The following is an 11,998-nucleotide window of genomic DNA, read 5'->3' on the forward strand; positions in this document are numbered from 1 at the left end:
GGGCGAGCGTATCTTTTGACAATGTTGGCAGATGTTGGTCACTTTGATTTCCGCTGTACGTTTTACTTCAGTCCTATGAAGTCTCGCACAGGTCTCAACGAATCTCGTTTGCAACTATTGCTTTGACATATGGACTGATGTATTACATAGCATATTTCAAACACTCATAACTTGCTATAGCAGCGACAAAATAGCGATCAAAAATGCATTCCTATATTTAATAAAATGAGATAAATAGAATTTTGATAATAAAAAATTTGCCTTCAGTTCTCCTTTCAGTGTTCTTGGATCTTGTGCTAAAGAACTTAGAGTTGGGCTAAGAGACTTTAGAACTTGTGCTAAAAGATTTTTGTGCTAAATAAACATGAATAAACAAAATCAGTAAATTCATCACACACCACAAAGTGAACACTCAGTAAAATGCACATGTAGTTTCTTTGTCCCGCAATCTTTATATCTGACCACCCATTCTCAAATGTTTGTCCCCCCTCCCAGTCCTGGTGCACACCACTGTTGAGGTGAATAATTCCCTTACAGCCATTTTCAGTACAGAGTGGTTTGCAATATTGGGCAAATTGCTGGATATTTTCTCTTTCAATTAAGGTTTCAGGTAAAGATTACATTGCTCGTGTACATGCATAAAATCCAAATTTGGAACGTATTGCAATTGCATGAAGGAATACAGTATATGCAGCAGTGTATGCTAACAAAAAAAGTAAATTCTATAAGGGCTCTGCCTGGCATTACCATTCATTCATTCATTCATTCATTCATTCATCCATCTTCAGTTAGCACATCCATTGGAGGGCACCATGCAATCATTCACACCAATAGCTATTATTATTATTATTATTATTATTATTCAGAGAGGAACCGTCAGGACCTTCTAGTCCTTCAGAGAAGGCCCAAACATATCAGCATTTCAAATGTTATATTTAATTTCTTTCATAATTTCATTATAATTATTCTCTTCTAATTTGGCCTCATTTTCTATCAAATTTGCTTCAGAAATGAAAGGGTTACTGTCCTGAAAACATTAAAATAGAGTTATCCAATGAGACTTTTTTTGTTTGTTGTCTCTAGGTTGAGAAGAGTTTAGAACTGGCTCACCCACTGGATAGGACTTCATTGCTGGGACAGAAGGCCATGGCAGTGTATGTTTATGTACGAAGTGACAGATGAATTAAACAATCAGATTTTGATTTATAGTGGGAGGGACCAAAAATATATCGCCCTAGGCCTGCTCGAAGGCCAACGCGAGCTTAACCGTGAGTCAGCACCATCAGCGCAGCAGTGAAGTCACCTTCCAGCCGGTGTAGCATTCATCAGTAGTGTTAGCAAATGCTAATAAAGCAGTCAAGCTAGTGCTATCGAGAACAAGTAGTACAGGCTAATGACTGAGAAACTAAGATTTCTGTCTCCAGACTCTTCTTCCACGCATGCTCGCGACAGTATTTTTCACTCAGATTTAAGTATTCATTTCTCTATGTAATTTAATTAGCTACTTTTAAAATCAACATCGACAACTACACACAACGGAGCTACCTGGCAGCCTGCCGCTAATCCCTTGCACAATCCTTCAACCTGTTGCTATTTTGGTGTCTGGCTAAGTTTTGGCTGAGCTCAAGTCCCAGCTCTAACAGTAACAGTTCATCACTATTATTATTATTATTATTATTATTATTATTGCACTCACCTGCACATGCCATGGCTCGAGTAGTTGTAGCTGGGTGGAGCGTATGCCAGTGTGAAGTTCACATAACCATTTAAGTCATTATCAAACTTATACTGGTACAGCAGCCGAGGCAGAAAATCAGATGTAAATGCAATCAGGAAAGCCTAGGAGACAAAAAGTCACCTTTAATAACCTAGCAACCAAGGAAGCTACTGGCAGTGAGAAAATGCAAATGTGAAAGACTAACGCTCACATTCACAATGACAGAAAGATGGGAAAGGGCCTCAAGAATGATGAACCACACGCCGATCTTCTGCGCTCTTTCAGCCACAGGCCGCCGGTATTCACACACAAACTTGTGCGCATCCAGTCTCACTTCGGCCCAGTTATTCAGCAGAGCAAAGAGTGGAGCAAGCGGGAATGCAGCCACAAAGATGGTGATAAAGCCAAACTGCAGCACTGTGCAAAATATATGCAAATTAAGAGCTAATACAATTTCTCAATCAGCCCCTTAACACGTTAAAACCATACATTCAGAGGCACTGAGGCTAAAATTTTTAAATTACTATGAGTGTGTCCTGAATAATACTCATCTCATCTCATTATCTCTAGCCGCTTTATCCTTCTACAGGGTCGCAGGCAAGCTGGAGCCTATCCCAGCTGACTACGGGCGAAAGGCGGGGTACACCCTGGACAAGTCGCCAGGTCATCACAGGGCTGACACACAGACAACCATTCACACTCACATTCACACCTACGGTCAATTTAGAGTCACCAGTTAACCTAACCTGCATGTCTTTGGACTGTGGGGGAAACCGGAGCACCCGGAGGAAACCCACGCGGACACGGGGAGAACATGCAAACTCCGCACAGAAAGGCCCTCGCCGGCCACGGGGCTCGAACCCGGACCTTCTTGCTGTGAGGCAACAGCGCTAACCACTACACCACCGTGCCGCCCCTGAATAATATTATTCTGGCAAATTGTAAAATCAGTACTGTGTGTAAGCATCAGTAATCGCTTAAGAGTCTTACCGATCTCAAGATACTCATCAAACAAGCCTTCACACTCGATCAGCTCGTAGTCCTCCTCCCAGCGCTGTGGCTCACGGCCACTCTGAGCCTTCTTCACTGATGTCAGGGCCTTTTTCTGTCTCCATGCCTTCACTTTACTACACACACAAGTACAATTAGTGCAATGTTTATAGCCCTGTGAGACAATGAGACAACACTGACATCTTCTCAATCAAGCCCATCCCTCCTCAGTTAACTGTTTGTTTCTCATCAGTTGCTTTTTATTTAAAAAAAAAAGTGGGGGGCAGAGTTGAGACGCTGAATTTCAACTGTAGATTATTTCCAGGTTGATTAAAAATAATGCACACAAAATGTACGTCGATGTGCCAACATTGCTAACAAGACAATCTTAGCAGGCAGACAGAAAGAATAGAATTTCACGATGGGGGATGAGATGGCATTCTTTTTCCTCAGCAAAGCATAAAGCAGAAAACTGACAAAATATTGGTACGACTCCAGTAGCTACCGTATTTCAGCAGCATTTTATTTACCAACCATAATTAACCACTGTCAAGCACAATTACTTTCTATTGGCCCAAGATAGAGGCATGTCAGAGTTCACCAAGATGAAGTAATCATGAAGTTAAAAAAAAAATAAGCGCTAGCAGAGACAAATGTTCCTTTTTCATGTCAGGCATCCTTTCCCTTTCACTGAACTGCCTTTTCTGCATTTGGTTGGATTGGTGCTTTATCTGAAAAAGCAGAAGAGTGCAATTTTCAGGTGGATAGTGTCATCGGCAGCAGCGGCTGTCCATCGCTAGTGATGATGACTGCTTCATTAGGATGAGCAGAAACGGAGATGGGCCGCAAGGTCCGCACCAGAGCTCCTCTCCTAATGAAATGCCTTGCACAGTAAGGTTTGACAAACAATGTTGTGCCCCCATCGTGTTGTCTCTCTGGACCTCCAGACCTGATGCCAAATGGTGCACAAAAGTGCCACAGACCTGATGGGTATGGAAGTTGCCCTGCAGTGACAACTGACTTGCCGAGTGATGCCATCCATTGGCCATTTGATCGGCTCTTCCGCATGCCATCTGGTGGTGCGCCATTGACCCTGTTGGGCTCATCTGCCACATTGCACCGAAAAGCGCCCTGCTTCCAGCGCCTTATTGGTGATGTACTATTTAACCCATAGCTGGAACCCAGGCAAGTGCTACCACTCCGGGTCAGAGCAGACCTGGGAGCAATGGTGATTAAGGGGTAACTCTACTTTCTCCAATACTCAGGTCGTCCCGGACCTGAGACTCACCACCGGTTGCAGTTTAAAGTCATACCTAGGACTAAGGTGGATAGTGTATCACCAAAGCAATGAGTGATGCATGGTAAAAATTGCATCGCATTGCAAAAATTGCAAATGCTATGGCTAAACCGTATATATTGGCACCTCTTTGTATGTAATTAATGAAGAAACGTACCAGATCCATTGCATAGCAATAGTGTGATTAACTATTATTTTTCAGTGATCTTTAAAAGGATAGGCCTAGGAACACTTTTGAATATTACAGACTGCAGCTTTAACCAGAAATTGTTCATGGAGAAGCATGATGCATTATTGAAAAGAAAGTTGAAAGCTCTGCTTTATCACAGATAAAGCAATCTTTTATCTGGCTAAATCTTTATTGTGCTCAATTTTATCTTTTTAAAAATTGGAAAAATGTTGTACAATATTCAAACAAAACCTGTTTTGGTGCATTCACTCATTTACAGTCGATTGAAAACTCTGTCTCACACACACACACACACACACACACTATGTGATAAGGTCACATTGCCGAGCTCAGCAGTGGTAAAGTTACTGCAGCTGGCAGAGAGCCACGATGCAACACTCTCCTCTGTCCTCACGTTGCTGACTCACTCACTCCAACAATCAGCACCATTCATGCTGTGAATTCAACGCTCGGATTTATTATGTAAAAATTATTACTAGTAACACTTATGGAGAACAGTACATGTGAAATATAACAGGTGCGTAGGTTGCGCAAGACACAAAAATGCACTAGGAAGGAAACACAGTTCAGATAGGAACAAGTAACAAGAGACGTACGGTAGGACAAATTCTTGAACGTTGTTGATGAGCTGTTTCCCCATCATGATGATGAAGAGCTGCTCAGCCAGCTCGATCAGACAGCCCCCTGGACCACACTGCCATCCACCCACACAAGAATAAACCACAGGTTTAACCACAGCACTCACAAATGCACTGAGCAAATGTGTTTTGAAACAGATGTTATTAGCATTAATGCACACGTGTGGGGAAAAAAATACAAGGAAACAAATTAGTGCACAGAACTCACGTCCTCGTTCCTCATCCCAAATAAAGTGCCATAGTGACTGGGGTAACCGACGAATCTGTTTGGAGAATAGAATCGATAGGAAAGACAAAAAGGACCACTTCTATAGAAAATCACTAGTGCCCATGTGAACCTCATTGAGAAAGATGCATTACAGTGAGAGCAAAAGTTTGTACACCCTTTGAGACAACTGTAGTTAGAAGTTTACATACAGTACATGGACATGAATGTCATCATGGATATAGGTGTTAAATGTTATCCTTTCTAAATGTACTATAAACTGATTAACTTGTAGCCCCAGCATTGGCCTTCAACAACTTTTGTATAATTTCCATAGTATTTGAATCAATTGTAATATTTATCCCAATTGTAAATAAATTATACATGTGAATTGTGATTTCCTCCTCTCAGACATGTGGCAGGGTTGCCAGCGTGAGCACTCCTGTTTGTTTTGTATCGAGATCCCGTCATGCCCTTTTGTTTATGTTATGGTCGGCCATGTGCCTTTGTCTTAGTTTCTGTTCTGTCCTGTCACTGCTGTGTTACCTGATTGTGTCCATTAGTTCCAATGCTAAGGGCCCAGTCCCACAACACCGATAACTATACCTATACCTATAACTACAACTATGACTGTACCTATACCTGAATTTAGTTCTAGTCTGGAGCAGTCACACCATAACTGTAAGCCCGACTATACAGTAATATCGGTTGGTCCTGCCACTCAGGGAAATACATGGTTGTTGGTTTTCATGGGAATATGTAGTGGTTGTATGGTGTTTGTGTGCACACCCAGTGCACTGAGCAACACACAATGGCTGACAGTAACAGCGACAGCAAGGAAAAGCTGCTTTTGATGCTCGTTTTGCACAGAAGGCAAAGCCAAAAGAAGAAGAAAAGGAGACTCTGAGTGCATGAAATCCTGCAGCACAGACAGAAACTGGGAGAATTCTCACACAAGGATGTACAAAGATGTTCGGGAAAAATAGCACGTGCTCAGATAACGTCACATGTAAACAATTACCTGATTCGTCAGATGTTTTATCGGATCAGGTCCAGGCCTGGAAAAATTACTCCAGAAGCAATCTCACTGATACAGATAAACCCAGGCCAGGGCTATAGGTATTGTTATTGGTCTGATGTAACCACCAACCACATAAACTGCAGGCAACCCATTTATTTATAGTTATTGTTATAGTTGTAGTTATAGGTATATAGTTATCGGTATTGTGAAACCAGTCTTTAAGCCTGTAATTAATTTGTCTATTTATACTCTTCCATTTCATTGTCTTAGTATAAAGTTGGACCATGTATTCATGTTGTTAAATCCAAACCTTGTTTCCCTATAATCTATATTCCACTTATTGTGGTATTGAACCCTGCCATGGACACTGAGTACCATTACTGGAAGTAACACATTGAGTATACACATTTCAGTGTTGTAGTCGAGTCACTAAACCTCTAGTCCAAGTCCAGTCTCAAGTCCCCAGTTTTCAAGTCTGAGTCAAGTCCAAGTCATTAAAAAAATTTCAAGTCAAGTCCAAGTTGAGTCCACTATTGATCCAAGTCGAGTCTGAGAACAAAACTCCAACTGCATCATTTGACAGTGGCTGTTTTAGCGCCGGGCGGCATGGTGGTGTAGTGGTTAGCACTGTCGCCTCACAGCAAGAAGGTCCTGGGTTCGAGCCCAGCGGCCGATGAGGGCCTTTCTGTGTGGAGTTTGCATGCTCTCCCCGTGTCCGCGTGGGTTTCCTCCGGGTGCTCCGGTTTCCCCCACCGTCCAAAGGCATGCAGGTTAAGCTAACTGGTGGCTCTAAGTTGACTGTAGGTCTGAATGTGAGTGTGACTGGTTGTTTGTCTCAATGTGTCAGCCCTGTGATGACCTGGCGACTTGTCCAGGGTGTACCCCACCTCTCGCCCATAGTCAGCTGGGATAGGCTCCAGCTTGCCTGCGACCCTGTAGAACAGGATAAGTGGCTACAGATAACGGATGGATGGATGGATCAATGTTTTAGCACCATTAACATTAGTTTGTTCCTGAACGTGACGGATGAACAGGTGAATGTGCTTCTCTTTATCAGGGAGTGCGAAGTATTCTGTCAGAGATGATTGGGAGACGGATTTAAGTGCAGAAGGTGCATTTATTAATACAATTGAAGACAGGTAAACAATCCAGAACGGCAGGCAGAATCGTAAAACAGTGAAACAGGCAATAGGTCGAGTGAGGCACAAACAGACTATCGTAGACTCAGCAGAATCAAAGACAAGAAACAGGAAATCAAGGATCAGGAAACCAAACAAGGAAATATGGCTCGGTAATGTGTCAGCAATGCAACTCAATACTTCGCAAAGTAAGTGTTTTTTCACAGTTTTTATATAGGCATGATAATTGCACCTTAATCCTGTGCAGGTGTGAGTCGTTTATGGCATACACGAGAGTCTATCTGATGCACGCACCAAGGCGCGCAGGTGTGACACTCTTTCATGAAATTAGTAGAAAAATTAATCTCATCTTTCATCTCATTTTCATCTGCTTATCCGGGGCCAGGTCGTGGAGGCAGCAGTCTGAGCACGTAAGCCCAAACTTCCCTCTCCCCAGACACCTCGGCCAGCTCCTCGGGAAGAACACCGAGGCGTTCCCAGGCCAGCAGAGAGACATAGTCCCTCCAGCGTGTCCTGGGTCTTCCCCGGGGCCTCCTCCCGGGGGGACATGCCTGGAACACCTCCCCAGGGAGGCGTCCAGGAGGCATCCGAAAGAGATGCCCTAGCCACCTCAGCTGATTCCTCTCGATGTGGAGGAGCAGCGGCTCTACTCCAAGCTCCTCCCAAGTGACTGTGCTTCTCACCCTATCTCTAAGGGAGCGCCCAGCCACCCTGCGAAGGAAACTCATTTCGGCCGCTTGTATCTGCGATCTTGTTCTTTCGGTCATTATCCAAAGCTCATGGCCATAGGTGAGAGTCGGAATGTAGATCAACCAGTAAATCGAGAGCTTCCCATTTTGGCTCAGCTCCTTCTTCACCACGACGGACCAGTAAAGCAACTGCATCACTGCAGAGGCTGCGCCGATCCACCTGTCGATCTCACGCTCCATCCTTCCCTCACTCATAAACAAGATCCCAAGATACTTAAATTACTTGAGGCAGGACTTCTCCACGAACCTGAAGAGGGCAAGCCACCCTTTTCCAGTCGAGAACCATGGCCTCGGACTTGGAGGTGCTGATTCTCATCCCAGCAGCTTCACACTCGACTGCAAACTGCCCCAGTGCATGCTGAAGGTCCTGGTTTGAAGAAGCCAACAGGACATCATCATCCACAAAAAGCAGAGATGAAATCCTGTGGTTCCCAAACAGGATTCCCTCCGGCCCCTGGCTGCACCTAGAAATTCTGTCCCTAAAAATTATGAACAGAACCAGTGACAAAGGGCAGCCCTGCCAGAGTCCAACATGCACTGGGAACAGGTCTGACTTACCGCCGGCAATGTGAACCAGATTCCTGCTCCATTCGTACAGGGACTGGACAGCCCTTAGCAAAGAGCCCCGAACCCCATACTCCCGAAGCACCCCCCACAGGATACCACGAGGGACACGGATGAATGCCTTCTCCAGATCCACAAAGCACATGTGGACTGGTTGGGCAAACTCCCATGAACCCTCGAGCACCCTATGAAGGGTATAGAGCTGGTTCAGTGTTCCACAACCAGGACAAAAACCGCATTGTTCCTCCTGGATCTGAGGTTTGAATATTGGCCGAATTCTCCTCTCCAGTACCCTGGAGTAAACCTTCCCGGGGAGGCTGAGAAGTGTGATTGGAGCACACTCTCTGGTCCCCTTTCTTAAAAAGAGGGACCACCACCCCGGTCTGCCACTCCAGAGGCACTGTCCCCAACTGCCACGGGATGTTGTAGAGGCATGTCAGCCAAGACAGCCCCACAACATCCAGAGATTTGAGATACTCAGGGCAGATCTCATCCACCCCAGTGCCTTGCTACCAAGGAGCTTGCAAAGCACCTCAGTGACTTTGGCTTGGGTAATGGACGAGTCCACCTCTGAGTCATCAGCCTCCGCTTCCTCAATGGAAGACGTGATGGTGGGATTGAGGAGATCTTTGAAGTATTCCTTCCACCGCCCGACAATATCCCCAGTCGAGGTCAACAGCTCCCCACCTGCACTGTAAACAGTGTTGGCAGAGTACTGCTTCCCCCTCCTGAGGCGCCGGACAGTTTGCCAGAATTTCTTCAAGGCTGACCGATAGTCCTCCATGGCCTCACCGAACTCCTCCCAGTTCCGGGTTTTTGCCTCCGCAACTGCCTGAGCTGCGGCACGCCTGGCCTGCCGATACCCGTCAGCTGCCTCAGGAGTCCCGGAGGCCAACATGATCCCATAGGACTCCTTCTTCAGCTTGACGGCATCCCTTACTTCCGGTGTCCACCACCGGGTTCGGGGATTGCCGCCATGACAGGCACCACAGACCTTGCGGCCACAGCTCCGAACAGCCACGTCGACAATGGAGGCAGAGAACATGGTCCACTCAGACTCAATGTCCCCCGCCTCCCTCAGAAGCTGGGAGAAGCTCTCCCGGAGGTGGGAGTTAAAGACCTCCCCGACAGAGTGCTTGGCCAGACGTTCCCAGCAGACCCTCACCATATGTTTGGGCCTGCCAGGTCTGTCCGGCTTCCTCCTCCACCAGCGGATCCAACACACCACCAGGTGGTGATCAGTTGACAGCTCAGCCCCTCTCTTCACCTGAGTGTTCAAGACATAGGGCCAGAGATCAGATGAAACGACAACAAAGTCAATCATCGACCTCCGACCTAAGGTGTCCTGGTGCCACGTGCACTTATGGACACTCCTATGCTCGAACATGGTGTTTGTTGTGGACAAACCGTGACTAGCACAAAAGTCCAATAACAAAGCACCACTTGGGTTCAGATCAGGGAGGCCGTTCCTCCCAATCACGCCCCTCCAGGTGTCACTGTCATCGCCCATGTGAGCGTTGAAGTCCCCCAGTAGAACAATGGAGTCCCCAGTCTGAGCACCTCTCAGTACCTCTCCCAGGGACTCCAAGAAGGCTGGATACTCTATACTGCTATTTGGCCCATAGGCACAAACAACAGCAAGAGCCCTCTCCCGACCCGAAGCCGCAGAGAGGCAACCCTCTCATTCACTGGGGTAAACTCCAACACATGGCGGCTGAGCTGGGGAGCTATAAGCAAGCCCACACCAGCCTGCCACTGCTCACCGTGGGCGACTCCAGAGTAGTGGAGAGTCCAGCCCCTCTCGAGGAGCTGGGTTCCGGAGCCCAAGCTGTGCGTGGAGGTAAGCCCAACTATCTCTAGCCGGTACCTCTCAACCTCCCGTACAAGCTCAGGCTCTTTCCCCCCCAGCGAAGTAACATTCCATGTCCCAACAGCTAGCCGCTGTGTTCGGGGATCAGGTCGTCGAGGCCCCTGCCTTCGACTGCCGCCCAATCCACACCGTACCAGCCCCCTATGGCTACCTCTGTGGGTGGTGAACCTACAAAAATTAATGTAGATATAAATATCTCATACCAAATTATTATGGCATGTTACAAAAAATAAAGAAAAAAAATCTGAGTCCTCGTCTCCAATTTAAAAGTCCGATTGCACTTAATGCACGAGTCCGAGTCCAAGTCATCAGTGCTCAAGTCCAAGTCGAGTCATGAGTCCTTAAAATTAGGGCACGAGTCGGACTCGAGTCTGAGTCCTGGACTCGAGTACTACAAGCCGGACACATTTATATCCTGCACATTGCCATAAATTGTAGAAACATGGTACATTTCCTTTTCTCGTATTCAACAATATTAAGGCAGTGCAACTTTTGCCCTTATATGTTAATTAGCAGGTTTTTCAGATACAAGAACTTAACAAGTATCATGCAAATGTATAAAATAAAACTAATAAAAATATGCTAGTTTAAAGCAAAAAAAAAGTTATCATACCTTCCTTTGAAGAAGGCCACATAAAAAGGGGAGGAGTAGAAGTTGACAAACTGAAAAATGAACACCTTAAACGTAAATGCGTCTTCATACTGTGTCTGTGTCCTGTGCATTTCTGAAAAGGAAAAAAAACAAAATTTAATCTTCAGTATTGAACTTAATCCAATAAAACTACACAATAAAACTGCATTATTCTGTATGATGAATATCTATCATAAATAACTGTCAGTGTAATAAAATCAATTTGATATAGCGCTGTCATACAGTAACTGCCAGCTATGACACAGATATAAGGTGAAAGTGTGAATGAGACTCAGTCTTAATGGCTTATTGATTTTCATTCTTAATCCAAACTGCATTGAAGAATATTGTGCTGGTTTTCGGGCTTGAGAGTCAACAGCAGAACGTGTACCCCATTTCGTGAGTCGTTCTGCTAGCGCTGTATACACTTGCCCCATCAGCAAGATCAAAGCCAGGTTCACCATGCTGCTGGAGATGTTGGCAATGTTCCCGGCCTAGAGAGAAATAGAGAACAGATACCCCGTTCAAGATAAGTTGCAGGCGGCAGTATCGATTGAGGCAATAAACCATGTAGAAAGATGGATCGTAATTAACTGTTTCACTGAGTGCTTGCCTGAGTGCGCAGCATGGAACTCCCTGTCTCGTACATCATCACACTCACTATGCTGCGGTAGATGATGACAGTCACTAAGAATATCATCACCACACACAGCTGAGGGATAAAAGAGGCAATAATGAGAACAGCTAAATATACAGATAAAGCTTTCACAAGTCTGGGATGAAATTGCTTCCCATCAGGCCCCAAGCTCACCATTATGATAATAACCATTGATCCGGTGAACATACGGGAGAGCCGGGCTCTTTCTGGGAAGTAGGGCTCCTTCACTCCAGTTACAGGGTTCTCCTCCATCGCAGGAGCTGTGGCAGCAAACTCTGGCCGTGGAGGTTCCTAAAATAACCATACATTTATTATCCAGATATTTAAAA

The 11,998-nt window shown here is 45.4% G+C and overlaps 1 protein-coding gene across 1 annotated transcript in view; it reads right to left on the minus strand.

Annotated features, from left to right (window-relative positions):
* The window catches only part of ano11 (anoctamin 11), a 48,324-nt gene that overhangs the window by 16,036 nt on the left and 20,290 nt on the right, over nucleotides 1-11,998 (minus strand). The window contains exons 12-20 of the mRNA XM_060936975.1: nucleotides 11,823-11,960; nucleotides 11,625-11,723; nucleotides 11,403-11,505; nucleotides 10,994-11,105; nucleotides 5,041-5,095; nucleotides 4,791-4,888; nucleotides 2,708-2,844; nucleotides 1,929-2,134; nucleotides 1,697-1,839 (exon numbers count right to left, since the gene is read on the minus strand). Coding sequence (XP_060792958.1) covers nucleotides 1,697-1,839; nucleotides 1,929-2,134; nucleotides 2,708-2,844; nucleotides 4,791-4,888; nucleotides 5,041-5,095; nucleotides 10,994-11,105; nucleotides 11,403-11,505; nucleotides 11,625-11,723; nucleotides 11,823-11,960 — 1,091 coding nt within the window. The remainder of the gene's footprint in view (nucleotides 1-1,696; nucleotides 1,840-1,928; nucleotides 2,135-2,707; nucleotides 2,845-4,790; nucleotides 4,889-5,040; nucleotides 5,096-10,993; nucleotides 11,106-11,402; nucleotides 11,506-11,624; nucleotides 11,724-11,822; nucleotides 11,961-11,998) is intronic.

This window comes from Neoarius graeffei, chromosome 13 (genome assembly GCF_027579695.1).
Source record: "Neoarius graeffei isolate fNeoGra1 chromosome 13, fNeoGra1.pri, whole genome shotgun sequence".
In the NCBI taxonomy this organism is placed as follows: Eukaryota; Metazoa; Chordata; class Actinopteri; order Siluriformes; family Ariidae; genus Neoarius; species Neoarius graeffei.